The 25,593-nt window shown below is 42.4% G+C and overlaps 2 protein-coding genes across 5 annotated transcripts in view; both read left to right on the forward strand.

The window, feature by feature from the left end:
- Window positions 1-5,172, forward strand: part of LOC115576052 (hemicentin-1) — a 40,679-nt gene extending 35,507 nt beyond the window's left edge. The window contains exons 12-21 of the mRNA XM_030408542.1: window positions 84-320; window positions 473-700; window positions 1,198-1,455; window positions 1,924-2,238; window positions 2,324-2,560; window positions 2,716-2,943; window positions 3,269-3,505; window positions 3,658-3,885; window positions 3,994-4,263; window positions 4,382-5,172. Of these exons, the coding sequence (XP_030264402.1) occupies window positions 84-320; window positions 473-700; window positions 1,198-1,455; window positions 1,924-2,238; window positions 2,324-2,560; window positions 2,716-2,943; window positions 3,269-3,505; window positions 3,658-3,885; window positions 3,994-4,263; window positions 4,382-4,572 (2,429 nt within the window). The 3' untranslated portion in view covers window positions 4,573-5,172. The remainder of the gene's footprint in view (window positions 1-83; window positions 321-472; window positions 701-1,197; window positions 1,456-1,923; window positions 2,239-2,323; window positions 2,561-2,715; window positions 2,944-3,268; window positions 3,506-3,657; window positions 3,886-3,993; window positions 4,264-4,381) is intronic.
- Window positions 5,173-5,364: 192 nt separating this feature from the next.
- trip10a (thyroid hormone receptor interactor 10a) lies at window positions 5,365-25,109 on the forward strand. 4 transcript variants are annotated; one of them, XM_030408522.1, is made up of 16 exons: window positions 5,365-5,692; window positions 11,337-11,452; window positions 11,982-12,038; window positions 13,018-13,165; window positions 14,231-14,293; window positions 14,701-14,805; window positions 14,926-15,054; window positions 15,914-16,060; window positions 16,176-16,364; window positions 19,561-19,725; window positions 20,005-20,028; window positions 21,306-21,415; window positions 21,656-21,788; window positions 21,962-22,050; window positions 22,142-22,275; window positions 23,640-25,109. In XM_030408522.1, exons 1-16 carry the CDS (start codon window positions 5,669-5,671, stop codon window positions 23,789-23,791), a joined length of 1,785 nt encoding a protein of 594 aa, XP_030264382.1. In that variant the 5' UTR covers window positions 5,365-5,668; the 3' UTR covers window positions 23,792-25,109. The 4 variants fall into 4 exon arrangements, with proteins under 4 accessions (XP_030264382.1, XP_030264383.1, XP_030264384.1 ...); XM_030408523.1 differs by lacking the exon at window positions 20,005-20,028 and having other exon boundaries at window positions 5,367-5,692; XM_030408524.1 differs by lacking the exon at window positions 19,561-19,725 and having other exon boundaries at window positions 5,368-5,692.
- Window positions 25,110-25,593: the final 484 nt, after the last annotated feature.

A 25,593-nucleotide genomic window follows, 5' to 3' on the forward strand; every position in this document is an offset into this window, starting at 1 on the left:
TGTATTATTGTATGATTTTACTTGTAAAACACCACATCATTAAGATACACTTTTGATTAATGTATGCTGATGTTTTATTGCAGATGTGCCACTGATCATAAACTGTTCAGGCCCTTTCATTGGTGTGGAGGGTAAGTTCAGTCTGAACATGTTGCCCTGTCGAGCTGATGCGAACCCTCCAGCCACGTTTCAGTGGTACTATCAGATCGAAGAGATCGAGGCAGATGAGCTGCTCAACCGGAGTGACTCAGGAGAGTACAAAGTTGTATTTAAAAATGGATTTGGGAAAGATCACAGTTCTATCAATATCACAATCGAATGTGAGTGCAGACTTGTTTTAGTTATATTTCACTATCATATAAACATTTTCCATGATTTCCACCTGCACTGCACAAAGTGTTGATACGTTTGTAGGTCTATATGTTTTTCTATTTTTTTTTTCTGACAAGTACTTTTGATACAATGTTCACAGACAGACCTTCATTTGCCTGCAATGGCCACTATGAGGTTAAAGAGGGTGATTTTTTCCAAATTCCGTGTGAACCAGAGGGACTTCCTCAACCTGACATCACCTGGCTGACAGATGGAAAAGAAATACCAACCCCACAGCGCTGGACGAGGCATGATAGTGGAAATTACTCACTTAGAGCGAATAACACACATGGAACAGCCACACATGCACTATATGTTGATGTTCTATGTAAGTTTAATTGTTCAAAATTACAAAAATATTTTTGTATGTTGCTTTGTTGAAAGTGAATCTGACAGTTATGTTTAGTTTTACTTTCTCAGATCCTAAGACAAGATCTGTAGAGAATATCCCACCACATTTAACGTACTACAAGGAACTTTTAGCTGCTTATGAAACAGTCTCAGTTTAATCATTCTGCTTTTACATGAACTACATAAGCTAATGAGACCATTAGCGAGACGCTTGGCTATTTCTCAACAGTTATTACAGATTTTTCTGTATGCCTGAAATGAAGTCAGATTGAGACTTGAGCATGTCAGATAAGTCATAAATGAAACCTATTTATAATGGCGAAATGCCCAGGATGAATTGAGCGTCTCACAGCCTTAGTGAAGAAGCTGCTCTGTCGTCTGGTGGTGCAGCACTGAAACAAAGATATCTTTGCTTCAACTTTGCTTCACCAAAATGAAGCTCTGATCTAATATGCTTGTTTTATCACTTGACAGATTGCCCCCTGATACTGACGCCTGCTGAAGTCGTGGTGAGATTTGGAGATCCAGTGTCAGTGAACTGCAGCGTAGCATCAACCACAGACTTCTTGGGAATGGGCTGGGAGGCTGCGTTCGGAGGCACAGGGTTTGAACAGAAGTCTTCTCTCACCTGGACAGTTGAGAAAGTGGAAGAGTGGAACATTAAACCTCAGTGCTACGTGACTCGGAAGAACGGCAAGCAGTGCTCTGTGACACCAGACATCACTGTTTATAGTGAGTACTATCTTCTATCTTCATGTTGAGGAGATTATCCTATAAAATGTTTGATGTGATGATGTAAAGTAACATTTACTGATAACAGAAACATGTTATAGTTCTGTATCAGTGCCATATTACAAGCAAAGTATTGTGAAAGATATGAAAGTGTAAATCACTTGTTGTGGGCCATATGTGAGGGGATTGTAGCGTAAAATGAGACTCTCTCGGTCGCCTGTACGAGCCCGTGGATGATTTGTTTAAGTTGTATGATGCAGCTGCTAACAGAGAAGCAGTAGCTCGTGTTAATCTTGTAATGAAGTCCTCCAACATAAACTAACAACACAGCACAACACAGCAGTTCCACAGAGCCCCTTTAATGCTACACTTGTGTATGTATATTACTTGTACAACTGCGGTTACAGTTGCAGGGATATGGTTACATTTGGAGTGTCTTATAATTATTGTCCTTTGCTTTATTCACAGAGACTCCAGAGAAAGTCGCAGTCTCTGCCGTGCATGGTCCGATGGTGAATGGAAGAGAGTACATGTTGAATTGCACTATCTTCAATGTGGCCCCCGTACAGAACCTCACAGTGATTTGGTACCGAGACAATGAAAAACTTTCCACTGAAACGTTTAATAGAAACACTGTGACCCCAGACAATGTGTCCTCTTCCTTGAGAGTCACTGCTGACAGACATCACAACGGAGCACGTTTCCATTGTGAAGCTGTGCAGCACCTTGGACCAGAGCTCAATCTGAATACAACTTCACTGTCTCATCCTGCTGTTGTGCACTGTGAGTTTATCATTTATCTAATTATGATTGTATTATTTTACTTATGAAACACTTCTGATTAATGTATGTTGATGTTTAATTGTAGATGAGCCACTGATCAAAAACTGTTCAGGCCCTTTCTCTGGTGTGGAAGATAAGTTCAGTCTGAACATGTTGCCCTGTGGAGCTGATGCGAACCCTCCAGCCACGTTTCAGTGGTACTATCAGAACAAAGAGATCGATGCAGATATGCTGCTCAACCGGAATGACTCAGGAGAGTACACAGCTGTATTTGAAAATGGAATTGGGAGAAACCACAGTTCTATCAACATCATAATCGAATGTGAGTGCAGACTTGCTTGAGCTATTACTAATACATTATGATATAAACATGTTCCATGATTTCCACATGCACTGCACAAAGTGTTGATACGTTTGTAGGACTATACCTTTTTCTATTATTTTTTCTGAAAAGTACTTTTGATACAATGTTCACAGACAGACCTTCATTTGCCTGCAATGACCACTATGAGGTTAAAGTGGGTGATTTTTCCCAAACTATATGTGAACCAGAGGGACTGCCTCAACCTCACATCACCTGGCTGAAAGATGGAAAAGAAATAGCAACCCCACAGCGCTGGACGAAGCATGATAGTGGAAATTACTCACTTAGAGCAACTAACAAACATGGAGCAGCCACATACACACTATATCTTGATGTTTTGTGTAAGTTTTATTATTAAGAATTACAAAAATATTTTTGTATGTTGCTTTGTTGAAAGTGAATCTGACAGTTATGTTTAGTTTTACTTTCTCAGATCTTAAAACAAGATCTGTAGAGAATATCCCACCACATTTAATGTACTACAAGGAACTTTTAGCTGCTTATGAAACAGTCTCAGTTTAATCATTCTGCTTTTACATGAACTACATAAGCTAATGAGACCATTAGTGAGACGCTTGGCTATTTCTCAACAGTTATTACAGTTATTTTTGTATTATTTTACCTGTTAAACACTTTTGATTAACGTATGCTGATGTTTAATTGTAGATGAGCCACTGATCAAAAATTGTTCAGGCCCTTTCTCTGGTGTGGAGGGTAAGTTCAGTCTGAACATGTTGTCCTGTCGTGCTGATGGGAACCCTTCACCCACGATTCAGTGGTACTATCAGAACCAAGAGATCGATGAACATATGCTGCTCAACCGGAGTCACTCAGGAGAGTACACAGCTGTATTTGAAAATGGAATTGGGAGAAAAAACAGTTCTACTGACATCACAATCGAATGTGAGTGCAGACTTTTATGAGTTATATTTCACTGTCATATAAACTTTTTCCATGATTTCCACATGCACTGCTCAAAGTGTTGATACGTTTGTAGGTCTATATCTTTTTACGATTATTTCTTCTGAGAAGTACTTTTGATACAATGTTCACAGACAGCCCTTCATTTGCCTGCGATGTCCACTATGAGGTTCGAAAGGGTGGTTCCTCCAAAACTCTGTGTGAACCAGAGGGACTGCCTCGACCTAAAATCACCTGGTTTAAAGATGGAGGAGAAATACCAACCCCACAGCGCTGGACGAAGCATGATAGTGGAAATTACTCACTTAGAGCAACTAACAAACATGGAACAGCCACACACGCACTACATCTTAATATTTTGTGTAAGTTTTATTGTTTAGAATTACATTTCTTTGTTGTCATTATCTGTTGCTGATGGTGAATACAGGTTGGCAGTTTCCTCATCTCAGATCTCATACTTTTTTTCTCAGACGCCCCTGAGTTCAAGGAGGGAAATTACACAAAGGACGTGATCTCGGGTGAGAATGTGACCTTAACTTGCAGCGCTGATGGAAACCCTCCCCCTAAGATCCAGTGGAAATACAAGCCAATGTCGAATGTGATCCTGATCGAGACCACTGTGCGGCGCCAGAGTAATATCAGCATCACAAGAGCCACGTCTACCAACGCTGGTGTTTACAACTGTACTGCCACGAATAAAGTTGGGGCCGTGACAAGAGCAGTCAGAGTGGCAGTGAAAGGTATTAGTTGGTGTTGGTGTTTCTACAGATAGGTTGCAGAAAAAATAAACATTTATGGCATCAGTGAGTGAGAGGCACACTTTGATTTTCGGTTGTTTTATCTTGTTTTTCCTCACAGATAAATTCCAGATGAACCCACTGTACATTTGGCTGCCGATAGTTATCCTGCTCCTCATCCTCATCATCCTCATCATTATTTATGTTCGCCGCCGCCGGAACAAACAAGGAGAATATCATTTTGTTCCCGGCAAAGCCACCGATGGATCAGATATTCCTTTGAGTCCTACGTCTAATGGGGTGAAAACGTAGGACAGTTGTTTTAATGCTGAATATATTCAATCAGCCCGAGGACTGAAAACATGATCAAATCTGACATTTTTGTTGCATAGCAAGAATGGCCTGTAAAAATTGTATGTAACCTGGTATGGCCTAAAAAATGCTGCATTTTTTAAAACTTTTTAAAGATTGTTCTGAAGGGGGGGGGGGGGGGGGGGGGTAATTAGGAACACTTGTCTGATGACACATGTATGTTTTATTTTGTCACCTATCTTTTATGTTTAAAGATAAAAAAGTAGAGTTTTTAAGTTGCATAATGGCTTGTTTTAATAAGTCACGTTCATCACTCATTGTATGATTATTTTTTTCAAGGTTTCACATTTTTTTTTACTCGCACAGTACACTCTTGATTATTTTTCAGAGCCTAATTTTGCATTGTAATCCTCTTGAAATGAGGCAAAGATAACAAAACTCAAATGTTGGTCACGTTAAATGGTCAATGTGTTATATGACATTATTGTACAGATTTATTTTATACTGAAAAAAAAAAACAAACAAACCACAGTACAGCACTTATTAATAATTGTACAATTTCAAATTAATAATCCAGGATTAAATACACAGTTAAAACGACCTGTTTGTTATCATTGTGTTTGTCTGCCTGCATCAGTCAGTCAGTGTGTCACAGCATCAGTTTGTAAAGTGCGATGATTGATGGTGAGGTGCATTAAAAGCCTTGCTCGAGCACGGACTCTCATGAGAGGCCTGGCTGTGAGGATGCAGCTCGGTCCTGTGGTCAGCGCTCTGTGGTTCAGTGCGCGGCCCCTTTAAGATTTAGGATTTGGGAGTGACGCGGATATGAAAGCTAGTTTATCCCTCTTTCCTTCGCTATGAAAAATATTTGGGCAAACTTGCGACTGCCAGCCCGAGTTAATTAGCTAATTATGATCCTAGTTTGCATTATTTGTTAAAGGAACCAAACCCCGGAGTGCATCGTGGTTACGACTGATTTATCACCTCGGGATTAGAGAGCTACTTGCAGGGGCCGTCCTCCCTCGGAGCTGTGGGATAACTTTGGAGAAGTTCTTTGTATTCGGGATAGTCGCACAGCTTGGCCAACAAGCTGAACATGGACTGGGGCACAGAGCTTTGGGTGAGTCCTCCACAGAAGCGATAGCTTTAAAAAAAATAATTAGGATGTCTGTAAGGTCGATTTCTTAGACAGCGTTCGCTGAGACAAGTCGGGAAACGCTGATTACATGTCTGAAGATGAAGAAGCGGCGGCGAAGCGTTGCCGCTGTAGCTGCAGGCTTGTGTGGTGCATTCACGAACATGTTTCCATTTTCGGACGGTGCCCTTTTGCGTTAGTAAGACGGGACAAAAAGTGGGTTAGCTGGAGCCCACTGCCAACACGTTGCTCTTGTGTTAAATGAAGCACATATACAGTTAGTTTTCGACGATTTGATGTTTGGCTTTTGCTGTGATCGTACATGCAACGTTGTGTAGTGAAGTCTGCAACACACGAGGCTGTAAAATAACATCATAGCTCCCCTGATTTCAGACAGAAATCACACACTCTTATAATCTGTCAGTCAAATAACAGATCCAACAACAATAACAGCTGATATCTGACAGTAAATGTTTATTTTTTTTCTGCACAGACAGAGGTGTTGTAAGTGTGCTGAGGTGGGTTGTGCCCAGTGGGATGTTTCACTGTTTACAGTCTGGCACTCCTTGCTTCCATAGAGATGAAGTAAATTGCTGTCATCCACCTTGACAACAAGCTTCATCACCGATGAGCAAACAGTGCACTGATTTCAGGAGGTCTTGATTTTCCTATCACATTTGGCTGGGTTAACTGTTGGATCGATTGCTTGGATAAAATGTAGATCCGCAGTCGATCATTTTCTGGATTAATCGATTAGTTGTTCGGTCTGTTAAATGTCAGAAAAAGTTGAAGACGTTCGATCACTTTTGTTTCAGAGTTACTTGTTGTTCAGTTTGGCGTCGTTGAGCAGAACAGAAAGCAGAAATTATTCACACTTAAGAGGCTTAGAATCAGAGAATTTTGACTTTTATTTCTTAAAAAAGACTCAAACTGATCAATCGACTATCAAAACGGTTAACTGATTTAAACATTGACGACTAATCGATTAATCATTGCGGCTCTCTCAGGACGTCATTTACTTTTTTATTAGCCTCAGTTGACCGATGTAGTCTTTACAATGAGCTGTTTTCTATCTCACAACAAATAAAGGTGCTGCAGTCTTTTAGCTGTGAGCTGCTTCCTGGAGGTTAACAGTGTTGACGCGATCCAGACTCTAAACAAACCCTACTGAAAAAACCCCCCACCATGCAACAAACAACACGTTACCTTGGTGACTGCCACAGTTTGAGCGGCAAAGCCACACATTTGCAAACACCCACTCGCGCACATTCTCGGGGAAACCTGAATTATATAAAATGGAGCACCGCAAAAGATGAGGATAGGGAGGTTGTGACCTCATTACAGAGTCTCCCCCTAGGCCTCTTCCCCTGTCCCTTTTCCATCCTACATGCTGGTGCAACAGCCTAATTAGTTTTGCCCTACTTTGATTGAGTCAGAGAGAAACATCCGCACCCCAGTATTAATCAGAGGCGCTATCTCTGCAGAGGAGTCTTTTCCTGAAGTTGATTCACTGGTTGTGGAGGAAACTCTCCGCACAAAGCCAGTATTCTTCCCTCAGTCGACGTGAAATACCGAACATTTAATCCCAAGTTAAAGGAGGTTTTTGAGCAGTGTTTATTCGGCCTCACCTGTCTGACTAAAGGAGGCCCTGCAGGCATAATTGGTTGTGTTAATGTTTGGTTGGAGAGTCATCCCGCGGGCCAAGTCAGCCTCTATGGCATCTGTCCCCTGATTGTCGTTAATCCAGTGGCTATTTTAAGGCACAAGTTTGCAGTGTGCAAGATCAGTGTGTCTAGGCATTAGCAGTGATAGTGAGTGCTACCAGGCCAACCCCCTTAGAACTACAGTGTGGCAGGTCTGGCTGCTCCAGGGCCCTAATTTTCTACAAGACAGGGTGACTCAAGGCTGAAACATCCACCCAAGCCCTGTAGGTTGGTGACTCTTAGCGTGACTCCTTTTAGAAATTATGTGGCAACCACTTATTGCCAGTTTTCTCTGTGGTGTTACTGGAAGAATCGGAAGATGGAGTGTAAAAGAACACACACGGGATGCTCGCTGGGGTTGGATAAGGCCTTTTTTAGACTTCAGTTTTGAAACATGACACAGCCTGTCAGTGTTTTATTGCACCTCCTAGCCTAAAATCTGTGCCATAAAAATGGGTTATGGCTGTCCGTGTTTGGAAGTTCTATAATTACCAAGGCAGATCTACAATATCTACTTTACCAATGAAAATAGCGAAATGAGGGGAGGAGGAGAGAGATGCCACTGAATGTTCCTCAGGAATGTGTTACAATACATGAGAGCGGCTCAAAATATCAAAAGTATATCAGAGGGCACAGACGGAGGGCTGAAGACGTAATAATGAAATGGTCTGGATTCGATCCAGAAACATCCGCCCATCAATTACAAGCGCGGCCATTTAAAGGTTGTCAGGAGCTGTTTCATATCCAAACACTTCATGATTTATGAAAATCAGTTCAGAACAAACCCAGTCTACAGGGGCCTATAAAGATAATTCTGACTGTGGCTGCGGATGGTTATAAAATGCAGAAGCCTGACAGTCACTGGTGTTTGACGAGACAGTGATTATGGCTTTGCAAGCCAGTTTGATGGATTTTGAGACGGTTTTAATGAGTTTAGCTTTTTTTTTTTTCTGATCGCGGCACTTTTGTTTCGAATCAAGCAGTCGCAATTAATTAACAGAGATGATCAGATACTATTTTCCTGCCAGTTTTTTTTTTTAAACAACACACAGTTTGGAGTTCACTCAAGGCTCATTTTCGTCAGTGCTACACTCACTGAACCCGATGATCATGTTCGGAAAAACGTCAACATACAGCTATGTTCGGGATGTTCCTGAACGACTGTTGTCCCTGACATGTGAGAGCTGTCAAGTTGGACTACTCCGCAAGGTGTAAAAGTAAGAAAACGCTCAGAAAACAGAGGAATTCAAGGACAGTTGAATCTGTTGTCCAAAATATTAAATGTTGTGTTTTAGAGCCATTGGGAAACTGTTCTTACGTGTCACTTATTGAACTCTCAAAACGACTGACGAAACATTTGAAATAATATTCATTGTGAGGAAAGATTCTGTTTATTATTCGGTGAACACAGTGGCATTGCAAATCTGTAAATACCTTTTTAGACATGACAGGTAACCAGAATTAGCAATGGATGCTGGTGTTCAATAAAACAACAATGTCAATATGTAATTTAATTGTGGCCATCTATAAACTTTAACCAACTAGCTTTTATGTCTCTTCAGCTGCGTTGTTCGTTGCGGCTCAGGTCGGTTTCTCACGTCAATTAAACAAACTCGTTTTGAAGTGAGTGTTCCCTTTTTCCAGAGACTACTGTAGGAGTGATGCATTTGATAAGTGACAGATGCAACGTGTGTATGTTCCGATAACATTCTTGTGAAGTCAGTATTCTCCCAAACGGTTTCACAACTTGTCATAAAACCGCAAACAGAGCAAAATATTTAATTGAGGGGAAACCAGTCAGGCTCCATTCACTTGGCTAATTCAGTCATTCGTAATCCTGTGAAATGTTTTTAAAAGTGTTATTATGCGATTGGAGCAGGAAGCAGCGGGAAAACAGTTCAGTAAATGTCCTCTCCTTTCCCTGCTGGGAAGCTGTAGACTCAACAACGGGTTGGAAACAGTAGTTTAGGCACCTCGCTGGGGCACAACGACTGACTGCATACATGCTTGGACATGGTATAGATATAAAGACTTTAGAGTTAAATCACGCTTTTGTAGACATGACTGTTATTCTGGAGAAAAGGTGTCAAGACATTGACTGACAGTTGCTTATTACAACTCCGAAGGTTTGACTTTGACATGAAGGACAGCTGTGATGCAGTACATTTTTTATACCGATGCAAGTGTGTTCACTGGTCTCACATATCTTACCCGACTAAGTTTAGATGACATCATTAGTTATGCATTGTGTGGGTGTCTCGTATATGTAAGTGTCAGTATTGGTTGATTGTTTCCGTGCCATCACTTAGCCTGGTAGTCATAATACAAGTTTGGGGACGTCCCCAGTGTTCGACCAAAAAGGATGCTACACCCACAACAGCTTGCCCAACAATTTTTTGATCCCGCCATTAATCTCCACAGTCGTTGTTGACCTTTATTTCCCCACACTGCCTCAGAATGATCACCGGTGTCCAGACAGTGAGTATGCAAATAATACTCATCTATGCAAAACACCTGTATCAATAGATGTGTGTGTGTGTGTGTGTGTGTGTGGTATAAAACTTTCCCTCTCTGCTATCAAAGCCTTTTCATAATATGATGCATAAACTCATCTCAGTCATGCAACTGACAGTTTATAATGAAAAATAAGCAGTTGTTCAGGCTTGGCCAGTACATTGTAGATCATTTCAGGCATAGCCCTCTGTTGATGTGGTGATGTTTTACTGGATGCAGACGACTACCGCTCATCTGTGAATGATTCATAAATGGATAAACCGTCGCTTTTCACACTTTGTTCACACTTTGAGGAGGCTACGTTCAAGCCACTTGGTGGTGTTACTACTATCCCTCTCTGTGAATGCCACTCGTAGGTCAAACACAGGCCAATTATTTCCCACGACTAAGAAGAAAATCTGTTGTTAACACAAGCAACTCAGGAAATTGGAAAATCTGTAGCTGCAATTTGTCTGTATTGACCACCATTACTTCTGCTCTGTAATTAATGATGCTTAATTAAACCCCTAACGCGGCCTATTGGCTAGATGTTGTTGTGGTGATGGATAGCACGCCATCGTCTTTAACCGTGTTCTGTGATTAGGCTTAGCGTGGGCTCATTCATTTGGGTGGGGGGGGGTCTGTCGCTTTTGTTTTACCTGAGGGGCCGGGAGGGTACAGAAGGACTTGGCCCCGACTCGTCAGGAATCCTCTTTCAACGCGCCCCCCTCCTCAATACTAAAGTCAGCGGCAAAGAAAGCTTGGGGGAACTGTTTGATTGTGGAGTGAGAGAGGAGAAGATTGGCTTGGATAGCGTCTCCCTTTTAACCGACTTGTCTGAGCTTGAAGGTGTCATGAAGTCCTCTGCCAAATGAGGAACAAAAGGAGGAACATGATAGACCTCCCTCGTACTGTAGAATATCAGATGGAAAAGTCAGCAGATGTAGCTGTGCTGAGCCGGGACTTTTCAACTTTGAAAGCAGAAATGAAATGGGTCAAAGGGCTACGTTAATAAGGACTCCGTGAAGCTCATTTAATAAGATTCATTGCTCTCCAGATTACTATTCTGAAACATTTCACTCCACACAGGATATGCATCAGAAGAGCACCACCTTTTTCCTGCCCGCGACCCCCGTTATGACCCTCTGCCCTTTAAACAACACGGGCGCCCTGTGATTTAAAGCGAGCCGGAAGTTTAGAGACCACTGCCAGGATTTTGCGCACATGTGGAGAGCATGCGTGGAATCTAGCGTGCAGGAACGAACGTGGATGTGCTTGGTTTATTACCCTCGGCTCGAGATTAATTCAGATGACCTCCGACTCAACCAGAGGAGAATCCCAGTTATTACCCAGGAGTTAACACGTGTTCCATTTCCTGCGGAGTCTTGGCTTGATATCTTTTCCTTATTTGTCTCTCGCGCTGCTTTCTCCAGGACCAGTATGACACGATTGAGAAGCATACACAGTCTGGCCTGGAGCTGGTGGAGAAGTACGTGAAATTTGTGAAGGAGAGGACGGAGATTGAGCAAAACTATGCCAAACAACTGAGGTAGGCCTCGCTTTTTTTTTTTTTTTTTTTGCCATTGTCCGCCTGAAATGCCCAAAGCAGCTTGTGTCAGCTTGTGTGTGTGAGTGTGTTTGCATGTTGAAAGAGTGCTTGTGGGGTCTTATGACTACTTTGGGACAGAATCTAACTTGTTTCTGAGACACTGGCCTCATTCTCCAGCTGCAGTGTGCTCGCTCGCTCCCTCTTTCTCTCCTCATCCACGGTGCTCCCTCTCCCAGTTGTGTCCCACTCTGCAGGCCCCACATCTGGTGTAGTGCTGAGCTTTGCTACAGAGGAGAGGAAGTGGGAGCAGACTGGCACATGATAGACAGGATGTGGTCAGAAGGAGGGTAAAAGGGGGAAGAATGGCCATTTACATAAGTTCATAGTGTCTTTTTAATCCAGTTGAATAAAACAGTTAGTGGTCGCATAAGAATAGTTTTTAATTTAGCAAGCTTTCTCTGACCCCATTTGTTTTTTCTCTATTTGTCTGTTTGACTCTGTTTGTTTGATGCACTCTCCCTGTCCACAGGAACCTTTCCAAGAAATATAACCTAAAAAGAAGCAGCAAAGATGAACCAGAGTGCAGGTGAGCTAGTGTGGGTTTTGTTGCAAAGCCTTTCTTCAAAGAGCACTTGTAGGTTATTGATTTTTTGGGGTTCAGTAATTACTTTTTCTTCAAAGGGGCGATATGTAAAACGTAGGCAGAATCTCGCGTTAAAAACATGCAATAAATGAACTAATAGCAACAACATGTGGAGAAACAGTGATCAAAGACGTCTATGTATGTATGCATCGTTGTCTGCTGAAGTTAGAATGCTAACCACGTAGCTCTTGAACCTGCAGTAGTCCCCTGGTGCAAGCAGCAAGTTTGCTACTTACTCTGGTAAGTAGAAAAAAAAAGAAAGAAAAAGTTACATCTGCTTTCCTATTAAACATAAAACGCAACCATACACCTTCTGAATTCTTTTTTTTTTTTTTTTTTTTACTGAACTAAGACAAGCTTAATTGCCTCATTAACTCACATAAAAACCCACTTCACTTCAACTCAACGTAAACAGCTAGCTGTGTTTACTGGGAGGCAGCAGTTACACTGAGCCCCATCGGCTGTGGCGACTTACCCTCTGTGATCCGAGGTTGTGGTCTAGGCAGACTCCTGTTAGTGATTGGGGCCAGTTAGCTGCGCAACTAATGGAGCTACAGCAGTTAGAGGTTATGCAGCCCCTTAAATATCTTTTAAATTACACATTTTTGAAGAAAGACATTTTAACTGCAATGCAGCTAACATTGTGCTTACTGGGTCACAAATAAAACTGACCTTTGGATAATATCCTGTTTCAATCTAACAGGAATTGTTTGTCATTAGTGTCAGTCGTGTTGAGGCCACAGTTGGAACAATGTAAATGCCCCAAGAAGGAAGCAGGAATAAGGAAGTCATGAGCCTCTCATTATGACTTGGCCCACTGCTGCCTGCTCTTTGAGCCTGTGTATGTATCATCTTATCAGTGGGTCCCATCACTGTGCTCTCATCTCTCCACCCTTTCCTTTCTCCACCTCTTAAATGGTAGGTTTTCCAGCTACCAGTCTTTTTTGGACCTCCTAAATGAGATGAACGACTACGCGGGGCAGAGGGAGCTAATTGCAGAGAACATGATGATGAGCATTTGCATCGATCTCACCAAGTACCTGCAAGAACTCAAGCAGGAACGAAAGACGGTGAGCTCGACATGGAACGGATCAACAGTTCATGCTGGTTATAGTCCATATTTGGTGCAAAAATAAATTGAATTTGGCGTGTCTCCACTGGTCCTTTTGCTTTAAACACAGTGTTCAGGCTCCTTAAAAGGCAACTTGTTAAAATTTTCCCACAGCCTACTTGTCTGCCCTTTGATACACCTTCATCTGTAGCTTGTTAACTATGTTGTAATGGGGTTTCGGGCAATGTCTGCTCTAATTTGATACAGTGTAAGTAGTTAAACTGTTTATTTGATCCCACTGCAAACTCCCTAAAACTTAGAAAATTGGAAAACAGTGAAGAATGATATCCTTTAGCCTAAAGTGACTTCATCAAATCAGAATAAGAATCATCTTAATGTATGTGGAGACACTCAATGAATTTGACTCTGGTTTGAACAGCTAAGCACAAGAAATAAAGGCAAAGAAAAGAGAGAACTTTTGTGTACATAAATGTTTTTTTTTTCTCCCCCATTAGCAGTTCAAAATCCAACAATCTTCTGTGCATTATCATGTTAGACCAAGAAAAAGCTTCATTCTCTCCGTTTTAGAACCTGGATCCATCTGATTTCTTGCGTTTTGCTTGAAAATTGACTTAACAGATTGGTCAGCTATCAAAGTCCGATAATCAACTTGCTGTTGGAACTCATGTACATGTACATACTCGTATTTGCCTGCAAGGTGGGAGGAGAACAGAGGGAGATTTAAAGGAGGAGTGGAGATCTCACTGTTGTGGCAGGAAGGAAGCCTTACTGAGTGTCCCCAGGGGGAGGCACGGTCTGAGCGGTGGTGTGCTATTTCCCAATGAGGAATGCATTGGCTGTGTCCCACTGGATTGCAGAACACTGCAGCCGTGTACAGGCTCTCACTGCAGACGTGATGTCTCATACAAGACACACTGGTATTTGTTTTCTTGTCTGTTATGTTTTGTGGCTTTTGGAGGTCATTGTTTATTCTGTGTCTGCCCCTGCACATGGCTGTCTCTCTGTGTGTCATCTGACCCGCCTACCCTCCTCTCACTCCGTCTATTTTTACGAATGTCTGCAGTATCTGATGGAGGCCAAGAAGGCCCAGCAGAGTTTGGAGAGCACCTACAAGCAGCTCGACAGTGTAAGTTTCAAGGAGGTGATTACATTATGTATTGTTATAAGCAAAGCTGTTGGATGTGGATGAGATCGACTTGTGTTGGGTTCGTTATGAGAGAAGGAGGATAGATTCCCTGTAAGGAAATGGCTGCACATTGAGTGTGGCTGGTCAGGTGTGTATATATTGTCTAAAAACACATCACCATTTTAGACTCCCACCATCAATCCAAGACCTTTTTTAGTCATGATTGGAGATGATCTGGTCCCCATGCCTCCAGCCTCTTGTAGCCATCTCTTTCAGAAAGACATTGAAAAATGCTTTGCTCAAAATAGGAGAACCTCCCCATATTTCATTCGGGCAATGGCCTCGCTGAGCTGAACCGAGAAAAACAATCTTGTTCTCTTCATCTTTCTTTTTGTTTTGCACACCAGAGTAAAAAGCGCTTTGAGAGGGAATGGAGAGAAGCGGAGCGTGCGGCGCAGTATGCAGAGAAGACTGATCAAGACATCAATGCCACGAAGGCGGACGTTGAAAAAGTAACAAGGGCGGGGGGAAAAAAAATATCAACATTTTTAGGGACCATTAACCATGATCCATGACACGTTGTGAAAATCAGATGCACTTGGTTAACCTGTTTGCACTGTGTGTGGTTTTAGGCCAAACAGCAAGCTCATATGAGAGCGCACGTAGCGGAGGAGTGTAAGAACGACTACGCTGCTCAGCTTCAGAAGTACAACAAGGAGCAGAACCAGTTCTATTTTAATGACATGCCACTCATTTTCAATGTAAGTGAAGTCCCTACAGCAACATGTCATCAGTGTGAATTTGAGCTGTTTATATATAGTTTGGTACAGAGGTAACTGGCATTAGTTTGACAAAATATTGTAATATTGTTATCATGCACCACGGAAAATTTGCATGTAGCTATTTTAGATTAAAAAAAAAAAGAATTCATACATTGACTGTTATACAAAAGCAAGTTTTTTGTTCCAGAAACAAAATCACACTCCTATTGAGTCAAAACCTGGGGATGAAAAGCATTAAAGATCCCCTTCACACACATTAAGCCATACATAAAACAATTCTAATGCTTGACTGACATGGTCGTTGCGGAAAAAAGTCCCTCTCCCTCATTAGAATAGTAAAATGATGTGAATATGCGAATATTTTTCATGAAACAAGTTTAACCGCTGGACACAGGACGTCTCCTACTTCACTGTAAATTCTATTCTTAGCGTGTGTACACTTGAGGTTTCAGGTTTCCACGTCTCACTTACGTGTGCTGAATATTTGACCAGGACAAGCTTCCAAACCATTTGTGACAAATCATGCTCGTAGCGCTGTAAAATCAGATTATCAGTGGGCACACTGAACATTTACACTTAAACCAATCAATGTGAAAACAACCTTCGAGTCTCAAACTCCTGCACGTACATCATTCTACACAGTGAAGATCCAAACATTGAACTGTAGGAATGAGAACATGTTTTTGACCTGAGGGGGACTTTAATAGCCTGAAGGTAACCACTAAACGTCTTGCTTGATTCAGAGATACAAACTGTATTCTGGGCTTTGTATTATTTATTGTCTCTTAGCAGATGCATTATTGATTTTGTGTTTGAGCAACTTTTGTGTGTTTACTAGAAATTGCAGGATCTGGATGAGAGGCGAGTACGGAAGTTGGCGCAAGGATACATCTTGTTCTCAGACACGGAGAAGCATGTGATGCCTATCATTGGCAAGTGCCTGGAAGGCATTACTAAAGCCGGCACTAATGTTAATGAGAGGAATGTGAGTCGGTCGCAAAATGCTAAATGGATTCTGATACGCAGCTCACTTGATGTAACTGTACATCTGTTGGAAAACAACTATTGACTGCTTTTATCTTTAATTTGATCTATTGCAGGACTCCATGGTCGTGATAGAGCAGAGCAAGTCAGGCTTTGAGCGACCCGGGGATTTGGAGTTTGAGGACTACAGCCAGGGCATCAACAGGGCCTCGTCCGACAGCAGCCTGGGCACGCCTAAAGGCCCCATGGACCTGCTGGGAAAGAACAGGAGCAAAAACTTTTGGCTTTTCAGCAAAAGGAGTAAGGTAGGACACAACACAAGCGCAAAACACATCAGGCTAATTTGACCTCACACAGAAACAGCAACACACTAGCACCACCTCCATGATCAGCAGCAGCAGCAGGGATGAAAATACGCACGGTGGGCAGTGTTTGGTTCCTTGCGCGGAAATGTTAGTGTTTGAGCCGCAGCAGTCAGAGCCAGGAAACCCCCTCTGCAGAGAGCACTCATGATGGACCTGTGGTTGTCGCTGCATACACACACACTCACACACGTACACACACCCTGTTAACGCATGAACCTCTTTTGTTTAATGATACATGAACTCACACACACCCCAACACTTCTAGAACAGGTCCTTTGCATGAATCTATCCCTGGCTGTGAGTGAATAAACCTTGCCCCCCCCCTCCCCTCTCTCCCCTCCCCCATCCTCCTGCCCACACCACCTCCCTCTCTCAGCAGCGTGGTTTCCAATAGGTCAACTGGCAGTCAGCATTCTGCTGTGCTTGTGCTTTCATCAGCACGGGGCCCAAACAACATTGAATTTTCCTCTACAGGCATCCACAAACACACTGCTTCCATTATACCGGCCAGAACATAGCATTATGTCTCTCATCACAATAAAATCTTTGTGCCAACAAATGGGATGACACCAGGTTTGCCAGGTCACAAAAATTGGGTCACGTCCAACCTCACACTCATGCTTTGGATGTTAACTTCATTGTATTTGGTCTTGAGATTTCTCACGGCTCTCAAAGGAGCACTCTCTTTGCTGAGGTCCAAAATTGAACCGGTGATATGAGTAGCTGACCACTAACCAGCTAACGGTTCCCCCTCCTCCTGCCTCAGCACTAAATGGTCCCTTCTCTCCTCCTCGCAGTGTTTGCTTGTTCAGCGCCTCTCTTCTCTCTGCATGTCTTACTGGCTGTGCTCTGCCGTGCACTCCTCCTGCTCTGTGTATGTGTGTGGCGCACTGCTCTGTGTCATCAGTCATGCTCTCCCAATTACAACCGTAGCAGTATGAATAGCAGGCTGACTATACTGGCCTGGCTGAGCTTTTGGTTTATGTCTGGCCCTGTAGCGTTCCCATTCTGAACTGCTCTCCTGTACTTAGACTCCCATAACTCTCGAGAAAAGTAGCACCTACCCAGTAGATGTTCACATAATAACAGTGCTGTACTTCCAGCTCTCAGTATTCACACCAGGGACCTTGTTGTAGGGCTTTTTAGACCGTTGAAGACTAAAAGACATGATCCTCCCGTGTAATTTAGCTAATAGATCCCACCCCTGCCTCCCCACAGTTACTGCAGTTAACTTCAGGCATGTTGTCAAGATAACCTCTTTCAGGGAGGTCAGACAGGGCATTCACGAAGCCTCCACACATCTAGGCTATATATGCGCAACTGTGGTAATGAAGCAGGCTATTTATAACGGCTGCACTGATACATGAATTGGTATTTTATCTATGTAGGTCAGACTCAGACAGTACAGGTTAAACTTTGAACATGAGTTTTCACGCAGAATCCTAAACACTGGGTCGGCATATTTGTCCCCAAGGAAAGCATTTTTTTCATAGTTTGTCATTTATGAGCTGACCGTGTTCACCGCAGGATTGATGCGACCAAACTAGAACACTTTAGACCTTAAAAACTGTTCTTTCAAAGGAAAACTGACTATTTTTGTATCATAAACTAGCTCGCTACAGCATCACAAACACAATGAGTCACAGTCAGTGTTGAATGAGACGAATGTAATGTGTTTTTTTTTAAACATAGAAATCCAGATGACTTAACCCAGCCATCAATTATATTGTTGAACTGTGATGTTAGTGGCTAGTCCACCAGGAGACGCTCTTCAACACAGTTACGTTTTACAGCAAACAATTTGGGTAATAAGTTCAACTTTTATCTTTTCCGTTTCCAAGTAAGTAATTGAGATAAGTGGGTTGTGATGACATTAGCTGTTTACTTGTGCATTTGCAGTGTCATGGTAGCTCGACAGTGAGGCTAAATGAGGTAAAATACGAAAAGGAAGGGGCGGGCGATCTGATGATTTTGGATCTAGGTCAATCTGGAAGGTGTCCATAATCTTACTTTTCAGGTGAATGATGGAGGTTGTAGTATTTAAGCGTCCCACAACGAGTTTTTAAGGGGTTATAAAACACTGCATAAGCAAATGAGACCAACACTGAGAAGACTGGCTATTTCAAGTTGAGTTATTCATAGTGGCTGTCACTGGGCCAGATTCTGAAAATGAAAAACTAGTTTTATGATGGAGCGCCGAGGATGAATTAATGGTACGGCGATGGATACTTCTATAATGCCAGAAGAAAGCAGAACAGCTGGCTTGTAATGTGATTATTATACGTTTTTTTTTTTTTTTATGTTGACCTTGCTCCCGACTTATATTTAGCTGTTTGTTTGTTATTGTGAAGACACACAAAATTACTTCTACAGAACAGCTGAATCTGTTAGTTGTAGTATTGCACGTAATATATATTACATAGGTGAATGAAGGGTAATGTTACAGCAGAGTCATAGTTGAGTTTGTTTCAGCACAGCCATATTACAGTTATTAATCTTAGATTCTCCTGCAGCCTTTCTTTCACTTGCTTCCAAAACAACCTCTTTACGTCAGGCGGTGATGGTTCCTTTGTCCACATGTTCATTGTAGCTGCTTTAAAGATGGCGATTAAGATTGTGATTAAATAGATCATGATATTATTCATGATTTATTTAGTAGATCGCCCGCCCCCCTTTTCATAACCTATGATGGGTAAAACTATAGAAATAAGAGCCAGGGTATTAAGAAATAAAAATAATCTTCAGATTTGGTTTAGTCTGTCTGGTCTGCTCCGGTTCCACACTGAGGCTCACACTTCCCTTCAACCTGGCTCGAGTGTGTCAGCAGGTGTTGGGCTCATGTGGCCCTGGTGTGGGAAGGAGTTTCTCGCCGTCTTATTCCTGTATCTTTATTTTTTTTCATGTTCGTGTTGATGTGAGCCGAAAGTGTGTTTGTGCTTTCATGCTGTCTGGGCTCGTGTGCTGGGTTTGCTCCAGTGTTGTCTTCCTGGCTTTGTGGTGTGCTGATGGTGTCTTTTTCTTTCCCTTTTCACCTTGTTGTTTTTGTCTTCCCCTCCTCTCCCCCCATCCTGTACACCAAACTCTGCCTGCATACCTCATGCTCGGGTGCTGGTACTTTGGTCTCGCCCCACCCCAGCTCTCTCCCTCCACGCTCCCACCTTTCTCCACACCCCCTGCCCCCTCGCCCGCTAACGGACCCCCTTCCCCCAAGTTTGGCCGGGACCCTCTGTCGTACTGTTTGAAGGAGATCAATAAGACAGTCAAACCCAGAATATCTTCCTTCCGGACACTCAGGAGATCGGTGAGTCACCAGAGGAAAAGGTTTGGGTGGCAGGAGACCTCCTCTCATCAGGGCTCGCACATCATCCTGTCCCTGCTTCAGAAAGACGTTCTGAATTCCTCACATAAATAACATTTTCAGTACTTAAACATGTAGCATAGATCTTACTGCTCACAGTGGCTTTCTCGCTATTTTTGATATTTATACATGTAAGGGCATCTTTGAAGTGTTAAAAGCAAGAACCACTTTTAAGGATATGATGAGATGTGTCTACAAACACGCTGTTTCTTCTTCCCTCAGAAGTTTACTCCAGAGAGGATCACGGTAATATGGACAACAAAGCTGGTGTGGGGTCTCAGTTGTGTGACACAAAAAAAGTGGCCACCTCTCCATTACAAAAACCTCATTATAATAATAATTTTCCCTTCACAGAACTCTGCTGGAGTGTCTGTGCTCAGCCAACTGAACACAGATCCTATTATGTGGCAAAAGCTTTGTCCTCTTGAGTTTGTGCTGGCGAGGTGGCCACCTGGTGGTGGAACAGGGGAGAAACGCTTGGCAGCGCAAGAGGGATCTGAGCGAGCCCGAACCCAATTTTGTAATGGCTTTGATCGTCTCGGCACTTTCCCGGGTCACCTTTTCCGTCCAAGATTTTATTTATTGAACTTGTAGTTCATGAAAACTGTATTCAGTACAAAGTGATTAGAGTGTGCTTCATTTTATTTGTTGGTCCGTGGGTGGTGGCTTTGGGTTCAGCTCACTGTTGTACATTAGCTGGCATCACATTACTTTCAAGTCCAATAAATGTCTATTTACAACGTTTCAGTTTGTCCAGACTTCATTGCAAACACGTAGGAGCTGTCTGCATACTCCCATCCAATTAGATGACTGCAGAGTTTAATTAGACTTATGATCACCGTAAATGTATATCAGTCAAAAAATAGTTTTAACGAGATTATGAAGATACAAAAAGACTGACTACGATTACACCAATAATTCTTACACCTCGACGTCGTCAAACAGTAGAAACGAGTAGAAGAAATAGACTTGGTACTTGCTTGAGACTCGGACCAAATGACTTGAATCACATGTCTGTCTCGCAGTGTTTTCATCCATTCAGTGGAAAATTCAACACGGATGCTTAACTGGGACCAATTTGTCAAAGAGCAAACATTAAATCGATCTACCCGCGAACAAGGATGTGTATCGCATAAATAAGCAGGATAATTATAATCCTTCAGTTGATTTCTTCATCCATATGATCAAAGTAGTCTAGAAACATTCTATAGGCTTGAAATGAAATGGTGTATAAGGCCGATAGACTTAATCAGTGCATGCATTTTATTCAAACCAACACTGTAAGGGATATAAGAAGAAGGAAATCTATTCACACATTGATACAAACAACAAGAAAACTAGTAGCAGCAGAAGATACTAAAGTAATGTTTTGTCAGTTAAAAATGTGTCGGTTAAGCTGAACTCAGCCACAGGTTTGGTGGTCCTCCTGAGGCGTTTCTCTCACAGAGGTTGCTGTGGCGGTGAAACTGTTCGGTGTGAGACAAAGTTCAGTGTTAACCCGCCCTTCCTCTGAACTCCTGCAGCCCGCAGTGACGGAGGACTTCGCTCATCTTCCACCAGAGCAGCGCAGGAAGAGGTTACAACAGAAACTAGAGGAAATTTGCAAAGAACTGCAGAAAGAAGTCGATCAGAGGTGTGTGTGTGTGTGTGTCTATGTGGGTATCGTTCTGCTTATTAATAACTAACTCTGTCAGAGGTGGGTGTGCTGATATGATATTCATGCGGTGCACGTGAGTGTGTGGAGCTCTGTGGTGTCTGTGTAAGTGCTTGTATTGTTTACTCAGCCCTGAGCTCTGCAGGGAACCAATTTCTACTGAAAGTCACTTCCCCCTTTCCTCCCTTGTTCCTCTCCCGCTCTCTCTTCTCTCCTCAGTGAGGCCCTGGGGAAGATGAAAGATGTTTATGAGAAAAATCCTCAAATGGGAGACCCTGCTAGTCTGGCATCCCAAATCAGCCAGACAACCCAGAATATAGAGCGGCTCAGAGGAGAGCTCAACAAGTATGAGGTAATCCCGGCCCCCTGTTGTTTATACAAGGTTATCATTGAACATTATAAGGTGATCCAGCCCCTTGGAAGTTAATCCAAACATACTATGAAGTAGGGGTGGGAATCACAGAGTAACTCATCATAAACTCTAACCTGTTTTCTCTCCTTTCCTTTTTTGACTCTCTCATGCAGACTTGGCTGGCTGAGGCGGGAGGTCGAGGGGACACGTTGCGCTACAAAACTCACACGTTTAACAACAATGGAGCTCATGATGTACACAGGTACACCCGAGCAACAGGCGGCATGTCTTTGTGCGCGTTGATGCGTTGCCTGCTCTGCTCAGGAAAACCTTTTTCGTTTTATCTCTCGCAGCCCCGACGGAGCTCACTCCGATGAAAGCACGCCCGATCCCTCCCAGGCCATCTACGCCGAGTTTGACGATGACTTTGAGGACGAGGAACTAACTGCTCCTATTGGGAAATGCACAGCCATGTACAACTTCCCTGGTATGTCGCAGGCTGTTTCAGCCGACTGCATTACTCCCCGTTCCTGAAGAGCACAGTGTGCATAATGAGGCGCGTAGCGAGTCAATCTGTTGGCTAGGACGTGCGAGGAGTTGTCCTTGATCAAATGTCATGATGAAAAGAGATCAGTTTTCTCTCAGCTTCAGCGATCCCCCCTGGAAATCAGCGGCCTTCCTGTAATGTGACTTGTGAAGTTTCCATACTACTGCTGGTATATTGATGATGTTATCGAGGCCAAGAATCTTTGGGCTCCTATAGCTGGAGGAGCGTATTTTTTATTTTTATTTTTTATTTCTGTGAATATTTTTAAGATACGAGGAATGCTGGAGATTATTGGGAGCCATTTGGCGGTAACAGACCTTTTAATCAGCATTTACTACATGTAGCGTCTGACAATATCACTGTGTAGAAACTATTCAGCAGTGTCTTAGTGATGCTTGGGGAGGAAAACATTTCTCAAACATGTATAAAAGGGCAGGACACGGATGCTTTGTGGCTTGACTTGAATATGACAACCTTTTTTTGCCCCACACTTTCTCTGTCATCACTCATTTTAAACATCACTACAGCTGTTGAGCGTAATACGAGCCATCATCAAATGTCATGCTTGTCCAGTTGTCTGACAACACGAAATTGATGTTCAAACGACCCCAAAACTCCAGCCTAATGCTGTCAGACGACCTCTGTGTTCGGTGAAATACTGCAGGCTAATTGCGGTGGAATTTTTCTTTCACAAACTATTATGACACTCACCGGAGTCTATACTTCCACCAAAGTCCAGCAGTCCGCTGTGTACTCGCACATAGATATCAGCCACCTGAAATATGCTTATATTCTCCATCAACGTCCATGCATTAATCCCTGAGAAATTAACAAAAAAGTTGAAAATGTCCTGTTTCACAATGTTAAAGGAAGGGCTAGAACTTTTCAGATCCACACTGAAAGTAATTTGGGTCAAGACTTTCTTTTATCCAAGTTTTATGGAAATCCATTCAGTGGTTTTTTTTATGTAATCCTGCTGACAACAGTCAAACAGACACAGGTAAACACAACCTCCTTGGCAGAGGTAATTACGGACGAGGCAGATTTGCATGGGATTAAGATCACAGACAAGCTCTGTCATTATTCCAAATTAATAGAGGTCCCCAGGTAACATAATATGGCTGTATATGAGTAAAGAAACCAGAAAGTATTCACATTTAAAAAGCTGGAATCAGTTTTTTCATCCCCTCAAAACAAGTAGTCAGTTAATTATTGGAGCTTTGTGTTCTGACTCAGTGTCAAAGTAGTCTTGCATGCAGCTGCCGCAGTGATGCTCTCTGCCATCAACATTGTGTCTCTTTCAGGTGCAAGTGAAGGCACCATCGCTATGCAGGAGGGGGAGGTGCTGGCCGTGGTGGAGGAGGACAAAGGTGACGGCTGGACCCGCGTGCGTAGGAACAACGGGGATGAAGGATACATACCTACATCTTATGTCACCATCTCCTTAAACGAATGACGGATGCGAGGAAAAAGAGAAGAAGAAATGATCACTTCACCAAACTGTATACAGTTCTTCCAATGGGACCAATCAAAAAGGAGCCACAGCACTATCGGCAGGACAACTGGTGTATCCGGAAGGGGATCCAGACAAGTTGCTTTGATTTCTTGAGAGAGGTGCCCGAAATGGGCAGAGGAATGGTGCTAACAGTATGTTCCTCACGGCTAACATTACATTAGTGTAATCCCAGTAACCCACGCCACCTGAACCACAAGGTTATTTTAACTTTTTGATATCATGTTACGATGACTTTTTGGTTTCGGTTAAAAAGTGCTGCATGGGTCGTCATGGTACGAGTGCTTGCCTTGTTCCACTGCCTAATATGGAATTAACCTTCTGAATGTGAGAGGAAGAATAAGAAGAGACGGACGAGGAAGACGAGTGCTGCTGCCATCTTTACACTGAGTGTTCATACCGGTAAATTCTTGTTGACCTTTTTTGAAAACTGACCCACGGCAGTCAAACTCCACTGCTCAACCTACAACACATGACCTGTCGCAGTTCCTCATTTACTAGCACTTGTGAAGATGTATGGCACCGTCACTTTGCTCATGGTTGGACTTGATGTCTTGAATGTCCCCAGGGGGATGTAGTGAGGTTTTGGGGGGGGAGATCGCTTCACTTTCAGCTCGCTCGTCAGGCACGCAACCGTACAAACACTTCAACGTTCAGACAATCACATCCATATCACCATTTCTTTCAGACTATAGCAATAACAAGGATATAGCTGTTGTTTTCTAATAGTTACAACCTGAGAATTGTACTACAGATAATTTATTACAAATGTGTATGTTCTATAAATAAACTTTTCAAGTTTGACAGAAGTTGTACGTTGTATTCAGGATGTTCTCACGTTGTACTTTTTCCCCTTGCACACTAGTGGACAGTCTGTAGCCACAAAAGGGAGTAAATAATGCACACAGAGCGTGCTACATTAAGACTATTGTATTTATGTAATAAATAATATATATTTTAGCTATCACAACACCACTATTGTCTTATTGGCTTTTTAACCATTCAAATAAAGATTGTAAGAGAGAACTAAAGTCTCTAATTATGTTGCTAATAATGTTTGGATTTACTTCACATTTTCTCAAGTTGATCCACAATTTTTTTTTTTTAAGTTGTCATGGAGCCAGCAGGAAGCAGTAACTGCTCATGTGTCTTTGGTGCCTTTCTGGTTAAAAGCATTGTGTATATACCATTTTTATTTGCATGCAAGTCATTTGTTTTTTTTTTCCAAGACTTAATAAATGTAAAACACATTTCAAAGTTAGAAGTGGTTTTGTCATTTCTGGACAAATAAATATTTGAAAGAAAAATGGTGTCTGTTGGTTCAGTAAAACGTGATGTATTTTGTGGATTTGAGGTCTTTAAGGTCATTCAAGTTCGATGTTAGAGAGCTTTGACAGCCATCAAGAGTTTATCCCAATAACAACCCAAGAAATCTTCTCAGCTGTCTCTCAGCTGAAGCTGGAAAGTGGGGAACTTTTGTTTTCACTTGGATAAAATGTGGCTGAATATACAAAAAAAATGGGACTGTGTGTAGACGGAAGATTATATGTTTTGCAGATAAAGACAGTTTATCCTCTGTGACTTCACATATTCGAAGGATTTCTAGTTTCACAAAAGCTGACTGCGCTGGTGTGTGCGCACAAATAACATGGAGTCTGAAGGGCATTTCTGGCATTCAGTAGTTAAAATGGTCGTTTACACATTCTGTTCAATGACAACATATGTCAGTCCTCATATACACATTT

This window comes from Sparus aurata, chromosome 23 (genome assembly GCF_900880675.1).
Source record: "Sparus aurata chromosome 23, fSpaAur1.1, whole genome shotgun sequence".
NCBI classification, from domain to species: domain Eukaryota; kingdom Metazoa; phylum Chordata; class Actinopteri; order Spariformes; family Sparidae; genus Sparus; species Sparus aurata.